At 45.1% G+C, this 20,581-nt stretch overlaps 1 protein-coding gene and 1 non-coding gene across 2 annotated transcripts in view; one reads left to right on the forward strand and one right to left on the reverse strand.

Moving 5' to 3' along the window:
* Window positions 1-20,581, reverse strand: part of LOC124720051 (high affinity cGMP-specific 3',5'-cyclic phosphodiesterase 9A) — a gene marked incomplete at its 3' end in the record, with an annotated part of 606,367 nt that overhangs the window by 126,177 nt on the left and 459,609 nt on the right. Inside the window, exon 5 of the mRNA XM_047245312.1 lies at window positions 5,961-6,075. Coding sequence (XP_047101268.1) covers window positions 5,961-6,075 — 115 coding nt within the window. The remainder of the gene's footprint in view (window positions 1-5,960; window positions 6,076-20,581) is intronic.
* Window positions 18,510-18,583, forward strand: Trnat-ugu. The gene has a single exon. It is a non-coding gene; the product is annotated as a tRNA-Thr (tRNA).

Here is a 20,581-nt window from a genome sequence, read left to right on the forward strand (position 1 = left end):
TGATTTGTTCTGACATCCTGGAAAACATTGAAAGTGATCCCACCTTCTTACAAAATGTTATTACTTGCGATGAATCGTGGTTTTTTACTTACGATCCCGAAACTAAACGCCAATCGATGCATAAGAAAACTCCTGGTTCTCCACGACAAAAAAAAGCACGAATGTCAAAATCGAAATTCAAGGCAATGATGATTGTTTTTTTTGACATCAATGGGATTGTGCACATTGATTGGGTACCAGAGGGACAAACAGTGAATCAGCATTACTACATTAGCGTCCTGGCTACCCTACGTGATCGAGTCTGGAGAAAACGGAACGATTTGTGGAGAAAAAAGTCATGGATCCTTCACCAAGACAATGCCCCAGCTCACAGTGCGTTGTCAGTGAAGACGTTTTTGGCAAAACACAACATTCCCATCTTAGATCATCCACCCTACTCACCTGATTTGGCCCCCTGTGACTTTTTTCTTTTCCCTAAAGTCAAGTCAGCTTTGAAAGGAACTAGATTTGAGACTGTTGAAGCAGTAAAAGAAAAAGCGACGGAAGTAACGTATGGACTTACCGAAAATGATCTGCAGCATTGCTATGAACAGTGGAAAATTCGTATGGAGCGGTGTAGAGACCGAGGAGGAGAGTACATTGAAGGAGATAACATGAAATTGTAAATAATTGTAAATAAATGTTTTTTCCAGCATCAGTCCGGTTTTTTTCTAGCCGCACCTCGTATGGCCGCCCTTGGCACCTTGTCGTCAGTTTTGTGACTCACTCTGAGGATGGCCGGACGCGACGCGGCCGAAATATCAGCGGAGGAAATTTTATTTGCGCGGCTGAATGCAGGAAATTTAACCTACTCTCTTCAGGTCGGCACAATCGCAGTGTCTGCGCTATTCGTTCCTGGTACGAAGGAAAGTCACACGTCGAGAGGCCGTTTGCGCAAAAAGAGGCAGTCTAGCGACCCACGGTCTCAAGCCTTAAAAATGAACGTGGATGACAGAAGAGAGGGACGTGATTTCTCAGTATGTATTATTATACATGTGCATAAGCGACGGGTAGTGCAAATTTTCTATGAAACGATATTACAACACCATGTAGAAAGAATCTCAAGATTTAGTTGACAGCGAAAGACCAAAAACGTACAACGACTGGCAGACGGGATTTATCGTCCTGTGCATCCAGAAGGACTTTGTGCGAAATTTACGGGCATTGAGGACGTGAAGAAATTGGTAGTACAAGTAGTAAAATTTCTGAAGTCGCACGCTTTATTCCATTGTAAGTTACAACAGTCAGCGATGAAACTGAACTAAGAGTACGGAGACTTTACACATTAATACAGAGTACTTTGGTTAAGTCAGCGGGTATATTTCGAACGATTTCACGACTTAACAGTCGCTGTTGTTCAGTTTATGAAGGAAAAAGGGGTGCATGGTCGAAAATTAGAACATCCGGAATGGGCTGCAGAGCACGCGTTTCGCTGCACACTGTCCGCAGTAAGAACATTGTGGGGTAACTTCTTTATGATCTGACAGGGACGCATTTAAAAGGAAAATCGCGTTATACAAGCGACACATTTTGACAAACATAGTCCAGTTTCCTATTCGCACTCCTGTTGAACAAAACGTGAGATTTGAAAATTCAGCCGGCCGGGGTGACCGAGCGGTTCCAAGCGCCACAGTCTTGAACCTCGCGACTGCTACGGTCGAAGGTTCAAATCCTGCCTCGGGCATGGATGTGTGTGATGTCCTTAGGTTAGTCAGGTTTAAGTAGTTCTAAGTTCTAGAGAACTGATGACTTCAGATGTTAAGTCCCATAGTGCTCAGAGCCATTTGAACCATTTTTTTGAAAATTCAAAGTGGCCTAGAAAGAATTACAAGGGTAGTTTTATAAATATTTTGATGGCCAATGTCGATCTCAGACGAAAACGCTTCTTTGAATGTGCAGATGTAACTGATTAAACTGCAAGAGAATTACCATTTCAAAGACAAATAATTTTACGTTAAAACTGTCCAGTACGTCTACACTGCTTTCCTCAAGTAGATTCTCCACGTCTCCATAATGAAGCTGCAAATGTGCTACAGTATTTCGATCGACATATCTATTTGAAATATCTTTTGCCGTGTTTGAAATTAAATAACTTATGATTACATGACAACCTGAGTACGAATATCTGTGAAATTGTCTATGGTTGTCAGCATGCCGACAGAAATTATATAAAGTCTCCATGGCCACAAAAATACAAACACAAAAATAGTTTAGCATCACCCCTGTTCCCAGAACTCCTGAAGATAGACGTTGACTGTGGATATTGTATCACGGACACAGTCCCTTTGACTGTTCACACATGTCACTGAACCCGCCCAAAGATGTAAACAACCATACATGAGCAGCCGCCTATTAGACGGAGGGGGTCCGACAGCTGATCAGTTCCAGTCATTCCACCAGGAAGGAGGTACACGGCTCGTGTTGTCTGTAGTTCAACCGTGCCTAGACGGTCAATACCGCCGTTAGATCGCGTCCACATTGTTACTTTGTGCCAGGAAGGGCTCTCAACAAGAGAAGTGTCCAGGCATCTCGGAGTGAACCAAACCGATGTTGTTCGGACACGGAGGAGATACAGAGAGACAGGAACTGTCTATGACATGCCTCGCTCTGGCCGCCCGAGGGCTACTACTGCAGTGGATGACCGCTGCCTACGGATTGTGGCTCGGAGGAACCCTGACAGCAACGCCGCCATGTTGAATAATGCTTTTCATGCAGCCACAGGACGTCGTGTTGCGACTCAAACTGTGCGCAATAGGCTGCATGATGCGCAGCTTCACTCCCGACGTCCATGGCGAGGTCCATCTTTGCAACCACAACACCATTAAGCGCGGTACAGAAGGGTGCAACAACATGCTGAATGGATCGCTCAGGATTGGCATCACGTTCTCTTCACCCATGAGTGACGCATATGCCTTCAACTAGACAATCCTCGGAGACGTGTTTGGAGGCAACCCGGCCAGCGAGTGCAGCAAGGTGGAGGTTCCCAGATGTTTTGGGATGGCATTATGTGGGGCCGACGTACGCCGCTGGTGGTCATGGAAGGCGCCGTAATGGCTGTACGATACGTGAATGCCAACCTCCGACCGATAGTGGAACCATATCGGCAGCATATTGGCGAGGCATTCGTCTTCATGGACGACATCTTGTGAATGACTTCCTTCAGGATAATGACATCGCTCCATTAGAGTGGCCAACATGTTGTCCAGATATGAACCCTATCCAACATGCCTGGGATAGATTGAAAAGGGCTGTTTATGGACGACGTGACCCACCAACCACTCTGAGGGATCTGCGCCGAATCGCTGTTGAGTAATCTGGACCGAAAGTGCCTTTATGAACATGCGGATAGTATGCCACGACGAATACAGGTATGTATCAATGGGTATTAGAGGTACCGGCGTGTACAGCAATCTGGGCCACCACCTCTGAAGGTATCTCTGTATGGTGGTACAACATGCAATGTGTGGTTTTCATGACCAATAAAAAGAGCGGAAACGATGTTTGTGGTGTCACCGCCAGACACCACACTTGCTAGGTGGTAGCTTTAAATCGGCCGCGGTCCATTAGTACATGTCGGACCCGCGTGTCGCCACTGTCAGGGATCGCAGACCGAGCGCCACCACAAGGCAGGTCTCTAGATACGGACTAGCACTCGCCCCAGTTGTACAGACGACTTTGCTAGCGACTACATGGACGAAGCCTCGCTCATTTGCAGAGCAGATAGTTAGAATAGCCTTCAGCTAAGTCAATGGCTACGACCTAGCAAGGCGCCATTAGTAACATTGCGTGTATCTATGAAGTCTCACTTATATCGTCAATAGCGATGTACCAAGGATGGATTAAAGTTAAGTATTCCAGAAGCTACGTACTTTTCTTTATAGCATTCATTACGTATCCTGTTACAGACCTATCTCTTGCCTGCTAAACGCGTGCCTTTCGGCTACTTCCGTGGCGTGGCTCTCTTGCTACGCCACAACAATGTTTCTGTTGATCTCTATTCCAATTTCCTGTGTAGATTCCGGAACTCTCGGAACCGAGGTGATGCAAAATTTTTTGTGATGTGTATAATTAAATAATACTGAAATTTCGTTTGTTTGAGATTTATGTTGCTGACAAGGGAACATCCCCATCGCACCCCCCTCAGATTTAGTTATAAGTTGGCACAGTGGATAGGCCTTGAAAAACTGAACACAGATCAATCGAGAAAACAGGAAGAAGTTGTGTGGAACTATGAAAAATAAGCAAAATATACAAACTGGGTCGTCCATGCGAAAGATAGGCAACATCAAGGACAATGTGAGGTAAGGAGCGCCGTGGTCCCGTGGTTAGTGTGAGCGACTGCTGAACGAGAAGTCCTCGGATCAAGTCTTCCCTCGACCGAACATTTTAACTTTTTATTTTCAGTTTATGTGACAAACTCTTATGTTTTCATCACTTTTTTTGGAGTGATTATTACATCCACAAGAAAACCTAAATCGGGCAAGGTAGAAGATTCTTTTCACCCATTCGCCAAGTGTACAAGTTAGGTGGGTCGACAATATATTCCTGTCATGTGACGCACATGCCGTCACCAGTGTCGTATAGAATATATCAGACGTGTTTTCCTGTGGAGGAATCGGTTGACCTATGACCTTGCGATCAAATGTTTTCGGTTCCCATTGGAGAGACACGTCCTTTCGTCAACTAATCGCACGGTTTGCCGGTGCGGTCGCAAAACACAGACACTAAACTTATTACAGTGAACAGAGACGTCAATGAATGAACGGACAGATCATAACTTTGCGAAAATAAAGAAAGCAAAATTTTCAGTGGAGTGCAGATTTGAACCAAGGACCTCTCGTTCCGCAGCTGTTCACGCTAACCACGGGACCCCGGCGCTCCTCGCCTCACATTGCCCTTAATATTGCCTATCTTACGCATGGACGACCCAGTTTGTATATTTTGCTTATTTTTTCATAGCTCCACACAACTTCTTCCTGTTTTCTCGATTGATCTGTGTTCAGTTTTTCAAGGCCTATCCATTGTGCCAACTTACAACTAAATCTGAGGGGGGTGCGATGGGGATGTTCCCTTGTGAGAAATGTGTAATATAAAACAGTCGTATTCAGTGCGATTGCACCGCCATTGAACTGCAGTGCATATGCAGTTTCTCTGACCCCGCTCCTACTGAGAGAGCATGGCGCGGCGGTTGGGGAAACATCCAGGAAACTGAGCACTCTGGAACTCGTGCCAGGGCGCAGCCCACGAATCGATATCTTGGGCGCCCCTATTCAATCGTTTACTATGGTTTGGTAGAATTTAAATTTCCTTTAGAGTGGCCAGTTTCCCCTACTTTCCCCCTGCGTGTTGCAAGACGCCCAGTGAGTGCAACACAACACTGAGCAATTGATTCCCACGCCCGGGTTCCCGGGTTCGATTCCCGGCGGGGTTAGGCATTTTCTCTGCCTCGTGATGGCTGGGTGTTGTGTGCTGTCCTTAGGTTAGTTAGGTTTAAGTAGTTCTAAGTTCTAGGGGACTGATGACCATAGCTGTTAAGTCCCATAGTGCTCAGAGCCATTTGAACCATTTGAGCAATTGATGAAGCGGTGAGTCGTCCCGAAAGGTTGAGTGGCATGCTAAATCTTGCTATGCGTCCTAAAACGCAGATGGGAACAACACTGAACAAGTTATGAATGAGAGAGAGAGGTTCGAAAAACTTCTGTGTCACCTTGCACTGCACTGCTATGGCGAAACAATTCAGTCAGGAAGCCACCTGTTGCCTAGTGGTTAGACTGGCTGGCATCTGATGAAGTGGATCCGACCCGAAAGCTCGAGTGTCATCTTTCATCACATTAGGGCGTCATATGGCGAAGCAGATCAGACACGAAGGTAGCTGCAGGGCACCTAGGGGTTAAATGATTGGCTGGCGGAGCGGCACTCACCAGATCTTGTAGAACTTCTCCCGGACTCGCCGCCTGACGGAGTCGCTCTTTCTGCGGTACTGCAGCCGGCGGCAGGCCTCGGTGGAGAGCGGCGGAGGCAGCTCCTTGTAGAAGCCTAGCAACAGACAGACAGGCACGTGTGATGTCGGCACAGGCTGGCTGCAGGGGGCGTGCAGTGGAGTTAGAGGCACGGAACACTGGGTGTGAGATGTTGACGTGGGACGGAAAGTAGGCCACATTTAGTAAAACGTACAGAGACTCATGTCAAACTAACTTATACAACACAAACACATGAAACATACTGGCTCATGATCATGGGAACCTGAATGAGTGTTACTGACAAGGGGAGGCCGTCAATTGTGAAATTCAGATTCGATTCATACCGCGCATAATAAAACCTCATGGCCAGAGGTGTAATGTGGCAAAGCACCAAGATGCACTTCTCAGCCGTTGTCGAGAAAATCGACAGTTAAAAGAAACCATTGCGGTGAAATACTCTCTACGATTAATAATTTTCTACAGCGTCGTGGCGCAGCGGTGAGCGCTCGGGTTCGTAATCCGAAGGTCGCCGAATCGAATCTCGCGCCATGAAATATTTTTTTTTATTATTAGTTTTTTGTAATTCAAATATATATATATTAATGAATTGCTTATGCATGTTGATGAAGGCGGATCGCTCTCCAATTGTACCACCTCCATTTTTCCGTTTGTTCAACAGGGCGTACCAAAGCTCTCCCGTCCGCACTGATTTTCGCGCTAGGGACCGCATCTACCTTCTTTCGAAGTTAGCACGCAACTACGCTGTTATGCGGCGGCTCGTTTCGGCCCATTCAACATCCGTCCTTCAAGTGTAACGAGCGAGTAACGGAGTTTATATTTCATACCTGCCACAGCAAATTTGTGTTCGTGGGGTCTCTATTCTAATTCGAACGTTTGACTTACGCTATACGCATTCGTTTCGGAATATCGTTTCTACGTCTTCCGTTAACTATACGTGGTTAACATTATGAAGACAATTAATAACATTTGTGAAATACAACTTTGTTTGCGGAAAACATAATGATGTTCGAAGTCGCCAGTTTTTCCACGACAGACGACTTTCAACAACTTATTATATGCATAATGGTTGCAACTGATTGCCGGGAATTATATATATATATATATATATATATATATATATATTCATTTGAATTACAATAAACAAATACTAAAAAAAATGTTGCATGGCGCGGATTTCGATCCGGCGACCTTCGGATTACGAACCAGAGCGCTTACCTCTGCGCCACGACGCTGTAGAGAATTATTAGTCGTACAGAGTATTTCACCGCAACGGTTTCTTTTAACTGTCGATTTTCTCGACAACGGCTGAGAAGTGCATCTTGGTGCTTTGCCACATTACACCTCTGGCCATGAGCTTTTATTATGCGCAGTATGAATCGAATCTTAATTTCACAATTGGCGGCCTCCCCTTGTTAGAGCACACATCCGATCTTTCAACTTTCCCCACTGCATACAAACGTTACAAGATTGTGGACTGCTCACACTTCATCATATTTGCCGGTTCTCGAGTACACAGACGTGGATAATTGTGGATCAATGCGTTTATACGATCTTCATCGAACCCCAAAGTTCTTCCTGATGACGAAGAGTCACTAATGTCAAGACGATACTCCTTAGAACGAGGAAACCATTTTCTTGCCGTGCTCTGCCTAGTGGTAGTATCCCCGTACATGCAGCAAATGTTTCTGGTTGCATCCGCTGCTGTCACCCCTCTTTTGATCTCAAATAGAAGAATAGGCCGGAAATGTTCCGCTTTCTCCACATGGCACTCCATTTTCTGGTGGCCACAGCTGCATTCACTACCTACACTTCTGGCCATTAAAACTGCTACACCACTAACATGACGTGCTACAGACGCGAAACTTAACCGACAGCAAGAAGATGCTGTGATATGCAAATGATTAGCTTTTCAGAACATTCACACAAGGCTGGCGCCGGTGGCGACACCTACAACGTGCTGACATGAGGAAAGTTTCCGACCGATTTCTCATACAAAAAACGGCTGTTGACCGGCGTTGCTTCGTGAAACGTTGTTGTGATGCCTCGTGTAAGGAGGAGAAAAGTGTACCATCACCTTTCCGACTTTGATAAAGGTCGGATTGTAGCCTATCGCGATTGCGGTTTATCGTTTCGCGACATTGCTGATCGAGCTGGTCGAGATCCAATTACTGTTAGCAGAATATGGAATCGGTGGGTTCAGGAGGGTAATACGGAACGCCGTGCTGGATCCCGACGGCCTCGTATCACTAGCAGTCGAGAAGACAGGCACCTTATCCGCGCGGCTGTAACGGATCGTGCAGCCACGTCTCGATTCCTGAGTCAACATATGGGGACGTTTGCAAGACAACAACCGTCTGCACGAGCAGTTCGACGACGTTTGCAGCAGCACGGACTATTAGCTCGGAGGCTGCGGTTACTCTTGACGCTGCAGCACAGACAGGAGCGCCTGCGATGGTGTACTCGACGACGAACCTGGGTGCACGAATGGCAAAACGTCATTTTTTCGGATGAATCCAGGTTCTGTTTACAGCATCACGATGGTCGCATCCGGGTTTGGCGACATCGCGGTGAACGCACATTGAAAGCGAGTATTCGTCATCGCGATACTGGCGTATCACCCAGCGTGATGGTATGGGGTGCCATTGGTTACACTTCTCGGTCACCTCTTGTTCGCATTGACGGCACTTTGAACAGTGGACGTTACATTTCAGATGTGTTACGACCCGTGGCTCTACCCTTCATTCGATCCCTGCGAAACCCTACATTTCAGCAAGATAATGCACGACCGCATGTTGCAGGTACTGTACGGGCCTTTTTGGATACAGAAAATGTTCGACTGCTGCCCTGGCCAGCACATTCTCCACATCTCTCACCAACTGAATATGATGGCCGAGCAACTGGCTCGTCACAATACGCCAGTCACTACTCTTGATGAACTGTGGTATCGTGTTGAAGCTGCATGGGCAGCTGTACCTGTACACGCCATCCAAGCTCTGTTTGACTCAATGCCCAGGCGTATCAAAGCCTTTATTACGACCAGAGGTGGTTGTTGTGGGTACTGATTTCTCAGGATCTATGCGCTCAGGATCGAGTTCTCCCTCGGGCATGGGTGTGTGTGTGTTTGTCCTTAGGATAATTTAGGTTAAGTAGTGTGTAAGCTTAGGGACTGATGACCTTAGCAGTTAAGTCCCACAAGATTTTACACACATTTGAACATTTCTGAACACCGAATTTGCGTGAAAATGTAATCACATGTCAGTTCTAGAATAATATATTTGTCCAATGTATACCCGTTTATCATCTGCATTTCTTCTTGGTGTAGCAATTTTAATGGCCAGTAGCGTACAAATGACAAAATGACAGTGTGTAAACTCAAATACCGACAGTGAAATGCAAATAAAAACTGAATATCGATAAATAAACCCATAGCAACTGGAATACCTTGAGGTAAAACAAAAACGCTACGAGCTTATGCACCATCCTAATAGACAGGTACTTGCATCCAGAATTTCGCAGGAGAGCTTCTGTAAAGTTTGGAAGGTAGGAGACGAGGTACTGGCAGAAGTAAAGCTGTGAGTACCGGGCGTGAGTCGTGCTTGGGTAGCTCAGTTGGTAGAGCACTTGCCCATGAGAGGCAAAGGTCCCGAGTTCGAGTCTCGGTCGGGCACACAGTTTTAATCTGCCAGGAAGTTTCAGGCACTTGCATGTCTTAGGTACGATTATCTCAACGCTTCTCAACAGAACCAGGAAAGAGATTGAATGCTTCAATTCTATATCATGCTATGACTGTAAGTTTCCTGCTCTATGGATCTGAAATATGAACTTTAACCACCAAACAATTGAGTAGAACCGATGCTGCAGTAATTAAACTTCTAACGTCTTTAGCGGGATACACATTAGAAGGTCACAAGAGGAACAGAGAGAGAACAAAGCAGCTCCATGTTCTAGGAACAGTATGATAGATCAAACAGTGTAGAAACGAAAAAAATATCCACTCCGTCGTTTTGCTCAGTAACGTCGAGACTAGGTACACTTAAAAAAGCACTGGTTGCGGAAATGAGACTTTTATCGAATCTAGCTTAATATGTATCACATTTAGGTTAGGTTAATTTAACTCAAAAATTAACGTTTCGCTATTTAGTGCACTTCCCCGGTGTTTCTTGAGAGACAGGATTTTTCTCAGCATTGAATGGTTCTGAGTAATGCAGGGTTCTAAACATTCACGCCAAATACTAAGTGAATTGAAAAAAGAAAATAAAAATTTTGTTTCTGTGTGTGCCAGCAGCTTATAAATATTTCACAAATGAAAATATGATCGTTGTAGACTGTACGTTAATGTCCTTTCTTTAATCTGTGCGAGGTTAGCTAATTTTGACATTGCGTCATTTTCAAGCACGTGCGTTACATCAACTTATATACGTCATGCTTTACATTGTCTAAATATCGGATTCATCCTCCACATACATGTGTAAAATGATGCAGTGTCGAAATTAGCTAATCGCACAAATTAAATAAAGAATATTAACACACAACCGACAACGGATCTCGTTTCCATTTATACAACAACAAAACACTGAGGTTCAACTGATAGTTGTTTTTAGACCACAGTCTGCCACATGTGGACCGAAGCCGGACACGAAGGAAAATTTTCGACTACAGATCCAAGGGTACAAGAACGGTCGAACGATTGCGAAGAAGATGGTGCTCTGAACTTTATTTTGGTTTCTGAATGTATGTCTACATCTACATCTACATCCATACTCCGCAATCCACAATACGGTGCGTGGCGGAGGGTACCTAGTACCACAACTAGCATCTTCTCTCCCTGTTCCACTCCCAAACAGAACGAGCGAAAAATGACTGCCTATATGGCTCTGTACGAGCCCTAATCTCTCCTATCTTTGTGGTCTTTCCGCGAAATATAAGCTGGCGGCAGTAAAATTGTACTGCAGTCAAATGCTGGTTCTCTAAATTTCCTCAGTACCGATTCACGAAAAGAACGCCTCCTTTCCTCTAGAGACTCCCACCCGAGTTGCTGAAGCATTTCCGTAACACTCACGTGATAATCAGACCTACCAGTAACAAATCTAGCAGCCCGCCTCTGAATTGCTTCTATGTCCTCCCTCAATCCGACCTGATAGGGATCCCAAACGCTCGAGCAGTACTCAAGAATACGTCGTATTAGTGTTTTATAAGCGGTCTCCTTTACAAATGAACCACATATTCCCAAAATTCTACCATTGAACCGAAGACGACTATCCGTCTTCCCCACAACTGGTATTACATGCTTGTCCCACTTCATATCGCTCTGCAATGTTACGCCCAAATATTTAATCGACGTGACTGTGTCAAGCATTACACTACTAATGGAGTATTCAAACATTACGGGATTCTTTTTCCTATTCATCTGCATTAATTTACATTTATCTATATTTAGAGTTAGCTACCCTTCTTTACAGCAATCACAAATCCTGTCCGAGTCATCTTGTATCTTCTTACAGTCACTCAACGACGACACCTTCCCGTACACCACAGCATCATCAGCAAACAGCCGCACATTGCTATCCACCCTATCCAAAAGATCATTTATGTACATAGAAAACAACAGCGGACCTACCACACTTCGCCGGCCGAAGTGGCCGTGCGGTTCTAGGCGCTGCAGTCTGGAACCGCGAGGCCGCTGCGGTCGCAGGTTCGAATCCTGCCTCGGGCATGGATGTGTGTGATGTCCTTAGGTTAGTTAGGTTTAACTAGTTCTAAGTTCTAGGGGACTAATGATCTCAGAAGTTGAGTCCGACAGTGCTCAGAGCCATTTGAACCATTTTTAGCCTACCACACTTCCCTGGGGGCACTCCAGATGATACCCTCACCTCCGATGAACACTCACCATGGAGGACAACGTACTGGGTTCTATTACTTAAGAAGTTGCGGTTTTTTCCGTCACTGTTATTTCAAATCACTTGATAAATGGTTCTGAGTAATGCAGGGTTCTAAACATTCACGCCAAATACTAAGTGAATTGAAAAAACAAAATAAAAATTTTGTTCCTCTGTTTCATAATCGTTGTAGAGTGCACGTTAATGTCCATTCTTTAATCTGTGCGAGGTTAGCTAATTTCGACGTTGTGTCATTTTCAACCACATAGGTTACACCAACTTAAATACGTCATCCTTTACATCCATTCGGCATTTCGCGGATGATGCTGTAGTATACAGAGAAGTTGCAGCATTAGAAAACTGCAGCGAAATGCAGGAAGATCTGCAGCGGACAGGCACTTGGTGCAGGCAGTGGCAACTGTCCCTTAACATAGACAAACGTAATATATTGCGAATACATAGAAAGAAGGATCCTTTATTGTATGATTATATGATAGCGGAACAAACACTGGTAGCAGTTACTTCTGTAAAATATCTGGCAGTATGCGTACGGAACGATTTGACGTGGAATGACCATATAAAATTAATTGTTGGTAAGGCGGGTGCCAGGTTGAGATTCATTGGGAGAGTCCTTAGAAAATGTAGTCCATCAACAAATGAGGTGGCTTACAAAACACTAGTTGGAGCTATACTTGAGTATCGCTCATCAGTGTGGGATCCGTACCAGGTCGGGTTGACGGAGGAGATAGAGAAGATCCAAAGAAGAGCGGCGCGTTTCGTCACAGGGTTATTTGGTACGCTTAACAAACTCAAGTGGCAGACTCTGCAAGAAAGGCGCTCTGCATCGCGGTGTAGCTTGCTGTCCAGGTGTCGAGAGGGTGCGTTTCTGGATGAGGTATCGAATATATTGCTTCCCCCTACTTATACCTCCCGAGGAGATCACGAATGTAAAATTAGAGAGATTCGAGCGCGCACGGAGGCTTTCCGGCAGTCGTTCTTCCCGCGAACCATACGCGACTGGAACAGGAAAGGGAGGTAATGACAGTGGCACGTAAATTGCCTTCCGCCACACACCTTTGGGTGGCTTGCGGAGTATAGATGTAGATATCGGATTCATCTTCCACAAACATGTGTAAAATCACGCAGTGTCGAAATTCGCTAATCGCACAAATTAAATAAAGAATATTAACATACAACCGACAACGGATCTCGTTTCCATTTATAAAACAACAAAATAGTGAGGGTCAACCGACCGTTGTTTTTAGACCACAGTCTGCCATATATGGACCAAAGCCGGACACGAAAGAAAATGTGTGACTACAGATCCGAGGGTACAAGAACGATCGAACGGTTGCGAAGAAGATGGTGCGCTCAACTTTAAATTGTTTTCTGAATGTGTGTGATGGTGATGATGATGACGATGAGAGGCAGACGTCACTGTGTTCACAGCAGCCAGACCCCAGGGAGGCTTCGTCCCGGTCATCTGCTGGTAGTCCAGCGCGAACCGCCTCGTCCCCTGATTGTCTCCACTCTAGTTGAGTTAATAGGTGGGTCCCTGGGCTTCAGATTACGGCTGCCGGGACGCTGGGCCTGCTGATGTAGCTACACTACAGCCCGGGGTAATAGTCGGCTGGTGCCTGACAGCCTCGCCACGCCATAGGGACATGCTCTCAGCGATAGTGAGATGTGGAGCTACTGAGGAATGTAGGAAGTTAATTGGAGAGATACAGAACTAAATGTAGGTGAGGAAAGGAGTATATGGTAGGCCGTTAGCAGAATGAGGGAAAGGCTAGTGGCACAACTAGAATCGCATTCGGAAATAACTGACCTGCAGATGGAAACGGACTCTAGAAAGAAAAATAGTGAGGCTAAAAAAAGTTTGAGCATGTGAAGCTTTATAAAGGGTGCAGGGTGCTGCGGGTTAAAATGGGTGTAAGATAGGGTTGTAGTCTTTTGGTCCTACTGTACAAACGATAGTCTACGCCGAGGTAGCAATGACAGAAGTAAAAGAAAGGTTCAAGATTGGGATTAAAGTTGGGGATGAAACGATATCAGTGATATGATTCCCTGATGACATTGCTACTCTCAGTGAAAATGAAGAAGAATTACAGTACATTTGAGTGGTATCAAGAGTCTGAGTACGCAGAATGGATTGAGAATAAACTGGAAGAAGACAAAGGTAATTAGATGTAGAAGAAATGAGAATAGCGAGAAAATTAACAAAAAATGGTGACCACGGAGGAGGAAAAGAAACCACATTAGAACAGGCAAAGGGGTACTCCTGGCCGAGAGAAGTTCAAATGGTTCAAATGGCTCTGAGCACTATGGGACTTAACATCTGAGATCATCAGTCCCCTAGAACAGAAGTACTTAAATCTAACTAACCTAAGGACATCACATACATCCATGCCCGAAGCAGGACTCGAACCTGCAACCGTAGCAGCCGCGTGGTTCCCGACTGAAGCGCCTAGAACCGCTCGACCACCGCGGCCGGCGCCGAGAGAAGTCCACTGGTACCAAACATAAGCCTTAATTTCTGAGAGTGTACGTTTGGGGTACAGCACTGTATGGTTGTGAATCATGGCCATTAAGAAAGCCGGAAAAGAAGAGAATCGTAGCGTCTGAGATGTGATGCTACAAAAGAATGTTGAAACTTGGGAGGTCTGGTAAGGTAAGGAATGAAGAGGTTCTCAGCAGAATTGGCGAAGAGAGGAACATATGCAGAACCTGACAAAAAGAAGGATTACAGGGAATGTGTTAAGTTACTAGGGAATAACTTCAATAGTACTAGAGGGAGCTTTAGAGAGTAAATACTGTAGAGGAAGACAGAGACTGGGACATTGAGCAGGTAATTGGGAAAGTAGGTTGCAAGTGTGTGTATGCATAGACTGGGTATGCCAGCGATAAAAAAATGTCTCTCACAAAATTTCGTCTCGCAAGGGCATCCGGCAGAAAAAGAACGTTACAGAGTCACAATCTGGCAACACTTAACGACACGTATGATAACTATCTTTGTCATAAGTTGATGAGCATGCTGTACAGTTGGTGCAGAGGATGGAGTTTTGGGTTACCATACAGGAGGTCGTGGGTTCGATCCTGGGTTATAGCGATTTTTTTTTAAATCTCATTCTCATATTTCATACGCCGTTTCTTAGGTCACATGTATCCTACATTTACAGCATTTTGTAACTCTGAACATAACAAATAAGTGGTTAGTCAAATGCTAAATAGGCAAACTGGAAATTTGTGATAAGGTTCTATGGGGCCAAACTGCTTAGGTCATCGGTCCCTAGACAAGAATAATAATTGCTACTGATCTCTGGACCATTGGAGGAGGGTACAAAGAAAACAGGTTTCGCCTGTAGAAGATGTGGTAATTGTGAAATTCCATTACATTAAAAGGCCTTCTTTCAAAGCTGACCAATCTTCCATTTCTACGATTATGTAAGTGCAAGTGTTTTGTAGAGGACCCGCTGCAATCGCTGTTGATGATTAAGATGCCAGATACCGTACCACCTGGACTACATTTACCAAACAAAAAACATGTACCTCAACCAGGATCAAACCATCGACCTCTTGCATGCTAACCCAAAACTCTATCCACTGCACCAACTGTGCAGCACAAACATTATGCGCTCACAGAGGTAGTTACCACACATGTGGTTACAGTGTTGCCAGCTTGCCACTCTTTAACGTTCTTTCTCTGCCGGATGGACTCGCCAGGCGAAATTTTGTGACAGACATTTTTTTATCGCTGGCCATGTGAGGAGCGAATTTCGCTTCACCCTGTACATATATATAGATAGATAGTTACTGTGAAACAAAGCTCTTCTACTGCAAGTTCTTTGCTTTGCATATGTTGGGGAAGAGTTGTGTTCCAAGGTACCAGAGATGAACAATTGCTCATAGCCCTTAAGGTATGCATTTTAGAGCATATGTGTACTGGACTTTTTTTTTCTTGTTGTGGACCACACTATCAGTTCGCAAAATATGGGAAGCAAACAACTTGCAGTAGAAGAGATTTGCTTCACAGTATCGAAGATGAAAAATTGCTCGTAGCTCTTAAGGTACGCATTTTCGACCCTACGTTTACTGAAACTTTCTTGCTTCTATTACAGTGTACTTTCAACTTTATATTTTACGCCATTAATTGTGATACACCATGTATACGTATATTTGTCAGCAGTCTTCTGACAGGTCACTTGAAGTGGTCTAAGGTGTAACGAGCACAAAAAACAAATTGTAGGAAAAGTAGATGACAGTTTCAGATTATATATATATATATATATATATATATATATATATATATATATATATAAAGATGGTATCTGTTCTTTCGAACAGATACCATCGGTGACCATGCAGCTCGTTAGAATGAAATTACAATGAAATGAATACCCTTAGCTGCATACAGGCGTTGATATAAGTCAACGGGGACAATTGAAAATATGTACCCCCACCGGGACTCGAAGCCGAAACTGAAACTGAAATTACAATGAAATGTATACCCTTAGCTGCATACAGGCGTTGATGAGTCAACGGAGACTGTTGAAAATGTATGCCCCGATCGGGACTCGAACCCGGGATCTCCTGCTAACACGGCAGACGCTCTATCCATCTGAGCCACCGACGACAGAGAGGATAGTGCGACTGCAGGGACTTATCTCTGGCACGACTCCCGTGAGACCCACATTCTCAACTTATTGTCCCGCACTATATTCATAGTGACTCTGCCCATCGTACTCATTACTCGCGGCTTTACCGGCGATTGCCGTAAGTGTTCCGCCACTGAAGATGGTATCTCTTCTTCCTGACACAAACAATATATATATATATATATATATATATATATAAATATATATATATATATATATATATATATATATATACAGGGTGTTTCAAAAATGACCGGTATGTTTGAAACGGCAATAAAAACTAAACGAGCAGCGATAGAAATACACCGTTTGTTGCAATATGCTTGGGACAACAGTACATTTTCAGGCGGACAAACTTTCGAAATTACAGTAGTTACAATTTTCAACAACAGATGGCGCTGCAAGTGATGTGAAAGATATAGAAGACAACGCAGTCTGTGGGTGCGCCATTCTGTACGTCGTCTTTCTGCTGTAAGCGTGTGCTGTTCACAACGTGCAAGTGTGCTGTAGACAACATGGTTTATTCCTTAGAACAGAGGATTTTTCTGGTGTTGGAATTCCACCGCCTAGAACACAGTGTTGTTGCAACAAGACGAAGTTTTCAGCGGAGGTTTAATGTAACCAAAGGACCGAAAAGCGATACAATAAGGATCTGTTTGAAAAATTTCAACGGACTGGGATCGTGACGGATGAACGTGCTGGAAAGGTAGGGCAACCGCGTACGGCAACCACAGAGGGCAACGCGCAGCTAGTGCAGCAGGTGATCCAACAGTGGCCTCGGGTTTCCGTTCGCCGTGTTGCAGCTGCGGTCCAAATGACGCCAACGTCCACCTATCGTCTCATGCGCCAGCGTTTACACCTCTATCCGTACAAAATTCAAACGCGGTAACCCCTCAGCGCCGCTACCATTGCTGCACGAGAGACATTCGCTAACTATATAGTGCACAGGATTGATGACGGCGATATGCATGTGGGCAGCATTTGGTTTACTGACGAAGCTTATTTTTACCTGGATGGCTTCGTCAATAAACAGAACTGGCGCATATGGGGAACCGGAAAGCCCCATGTTGCAGTCCCATCGTCCCTGCATCCTCATAAATTACTGGTCTGGGCCGCCATTTCTTCCAAAGGAATCATTGGCCCATTTTTCAGATCCGAAACGATTACTGCATCACGCTATCTGGACATTCTTCGAACACCTCGTGGTTTATGCAAGATGGTGCCCGGCCACATCGCACGGCCGACGTCTTTAATTTCCTGAATGAATATTTCGATGATCGTGTGATTGCTTTGGGCTATCCGAAACATACAGGAGGCGGCGTGGATTGGCCTCCCTATTCGGCAGACATGAACCCCTGTGATTTCTTTCTGTGGGGACACTTGAAAGACCAGGTGTACCGCCAGAATCCAGAAACAATGGAACAGCTGAAGCAGTACATCTCATCTGCATGTGAAGCCATTCCGCCAGACACGTTGTCAAAGGTTTCGGGTAATTTCATTCAGAGACTGCGCCATATTGTTGCTACGCATGGTGGATATGTGGAAAATATCGTACTATAGAGTTTCTCAGACCGCAGCGCCATCTGTTGTTGAAAATTGTAACTACTGTAATTTCGAAAGTTTGTCTGCCTGAAAATGTACTGTTGTCCCAAGCATATTGCAACAAACGGTGTATTTCTATCGCTGCTCGTTTAGTTTTTATTGCCGTTTCAAAGATACCGGTTATTTTTGAAACACCCTGTATATATAGTAAAGGCTCACTGGCCATTTGACCATCTTCTTCTGTGCGGATGCACAAACAGTGCCCGAACTCTTAACGGGAGTCGGCGGTAAAGCCGCGAGTAATGAGTATTATGGGCAGGGGCACTATGAACATAGCGCGGGACAATAAGTTGTGAATGTGGGTCTCACGGGAGTCGTGCGAGAGATAAGTCCCTGCAGTCGCACTATCCTCTCTGTCCTCGATGGCTCAGATGGATAGAGCGTCTGCCGTGTCAGCAGGAGATCCCGGGTTCGAGTCCCGGTCGGGGCATACCTTTTCAACAGTCCCCGTTGACTCATATCAACGCCTGAATGCAGCTAAGGGTATACATTTCATTGTAATTTCAGTTTCAGTTTGATTGGGAGAACCTTTAGGATATGTAATTCATCCGGAAAAGAAGTGTGTTACAAAACGACTGTTCGACCGATTGCTGGATGTTGCCCGTCAGTCTGGGACTCTTTAACAGGTTGGGTTAATAAGAGAGACGGAGAAGATGCAAAGAAGAGCGGCGCGTTTCGTGGCGGGATCGTGTAGTCGGCGCAAGAGAGTTACAGAGAAGCTCAACAAACTCCGGTGGCAGAAGCTGCAAGAGAGGCGGTGCGCATCACGAAGGGGTTTAGTGTCGACATTTCAAGTGCGCGTGTTCCAGGAAGGGTCCGAGAGTTCCTCCAACACAGGTCTCTCAAGATGGCCACGACGTGAAAATTGGAGAAATCAGAGATCTGACAGAGGTCTGCCGACAAATATTCCTCCCATGTGCCATTCGTGTATGGCAGATGGTGGAAAGTACAGTGGCGTCACATACGAAAGGTGCCTTTCGGAGCGTACATGTAGATGTAGGGTGGAAGAGATGACGCGGTTTACTTGATGAGAACTAATCCCCAAATTCAACTCTTATGCTTTTTTGTGTTACTGAATGTCTGTGGCCTCTGTGTACAACAGTAATGATTCGGCCTTAATAAAACTGGTTACAATGCGACACGGATAAATCGGTAATAACAGATGATGCACTGGAACCAGGGTACAACCACATTCGTTTCTTTAGCACTACGGTTATAGCAAAGTCCAACCATCACTATCGTGGAATGCGCAGAGCGGCCGTACAGACGCAAATACAGAGAAAAGATTCCCAACAGGATTCGTCTGAACTGGACGTAATTTATCGCTGTGGGCAGAAATTTTACAAGAACCTGAGGCGCTGGAGTATAGGGGAGCTGCCCTAGGTTACGAGCCTAGAATTGCTCGCACGGTAGAGTTTGAAAAGATGGTATTGGACCGTATGGCGGGCGATTTAGGGAAATCACGGAAAACCTAATTCAGGATGGCCAAGCGCGGATATGAACCACTGTCCTCACGAATGCGGGTCCAGTGTGCTGACCATTCCCGTAGCCACCTCGATTGGTAAAGGTCTTGGAAGACCCATCGAATGGAGTCGACAGTGTCTGGAAAACAGTGTAAGATGAACTTCAACAACAGTAATACAAGGCTAATGGAATGCTGTCGAATTAAAACAGGCGATGCTGAGAGAATTAGATTAGTAAATGAGACACTAGAAGTAGCAGATGAATTTTGTTATATCGGGAACGAAATACGAGTATATCACTGAAATTGGGACGATTGTGAAATGCAGCCTGTGAAAAAAATAAATTTAAGTTTTACATGGTGTTTTCTGGAGGTATTTTCGTAGAGAGTAGCGGTGGCCGAGCGGTTCTAGGCGCTTCAGTCCGGAACCGCGCGACTGCTACGGCCGCAGGTTCGAATTCTGCCTCGGGCATGGATGTGTTTGATGCCCTTAGGTTAGTTAGGTTTAAGTAGATCTAACGTCTAAGGGACTGATGACCTCAGATGTTAAGTCCCATAGTGCTCAGAGCCATTTGAACCATTTGAACCTAGAGAGTAGCCTTGCATTGAAGTGATACATGAACGATAAACAGACAAGAAGAGAATAGACGCCTTAAAATGTGGTGCTATGGAAAAATGCTGAAGATGAGATAGGCAGAGAGAGCAATTGATGAGGAGATACTGAACAGAATTGGAGAATAAAGGAATTTTTGGTACAACTTGATTAAAAGAAGGGACCTGTTGATGCCTCAGGATGAGGGAAGTCTGGGGGTGGGAGTGGGGTGGGAGTAAAAATCGTAGAGGGAGACCAAGCCTCGACTGAAGTGAGCAGGTTCAAGAGGGTGCAGGTTTAGTAGGTGTGCAGAGGTGGAGACGCTTGTAGGGGTCAGACTGGTGTATGGGGCTGCGTCAGACCAGTCGTTGGAG

The sequence above is a fragment of the Schistocerca piceifrons genome, chromosome 11 (genome assembly GCF_021461385.2).
Source record: "Schistocerca piceifrons isolate TAMUIC-IGC-003096 chromosome 11, iqSchPice1.1, whole genome shotgun sequence".
NCBI classification, from domain to species: Eukaryota; Metazoa; Arthropoda; class Insecta; order Orthoptera; family Acrididae; genus Schistocerca; species Schistocerca piceifrons.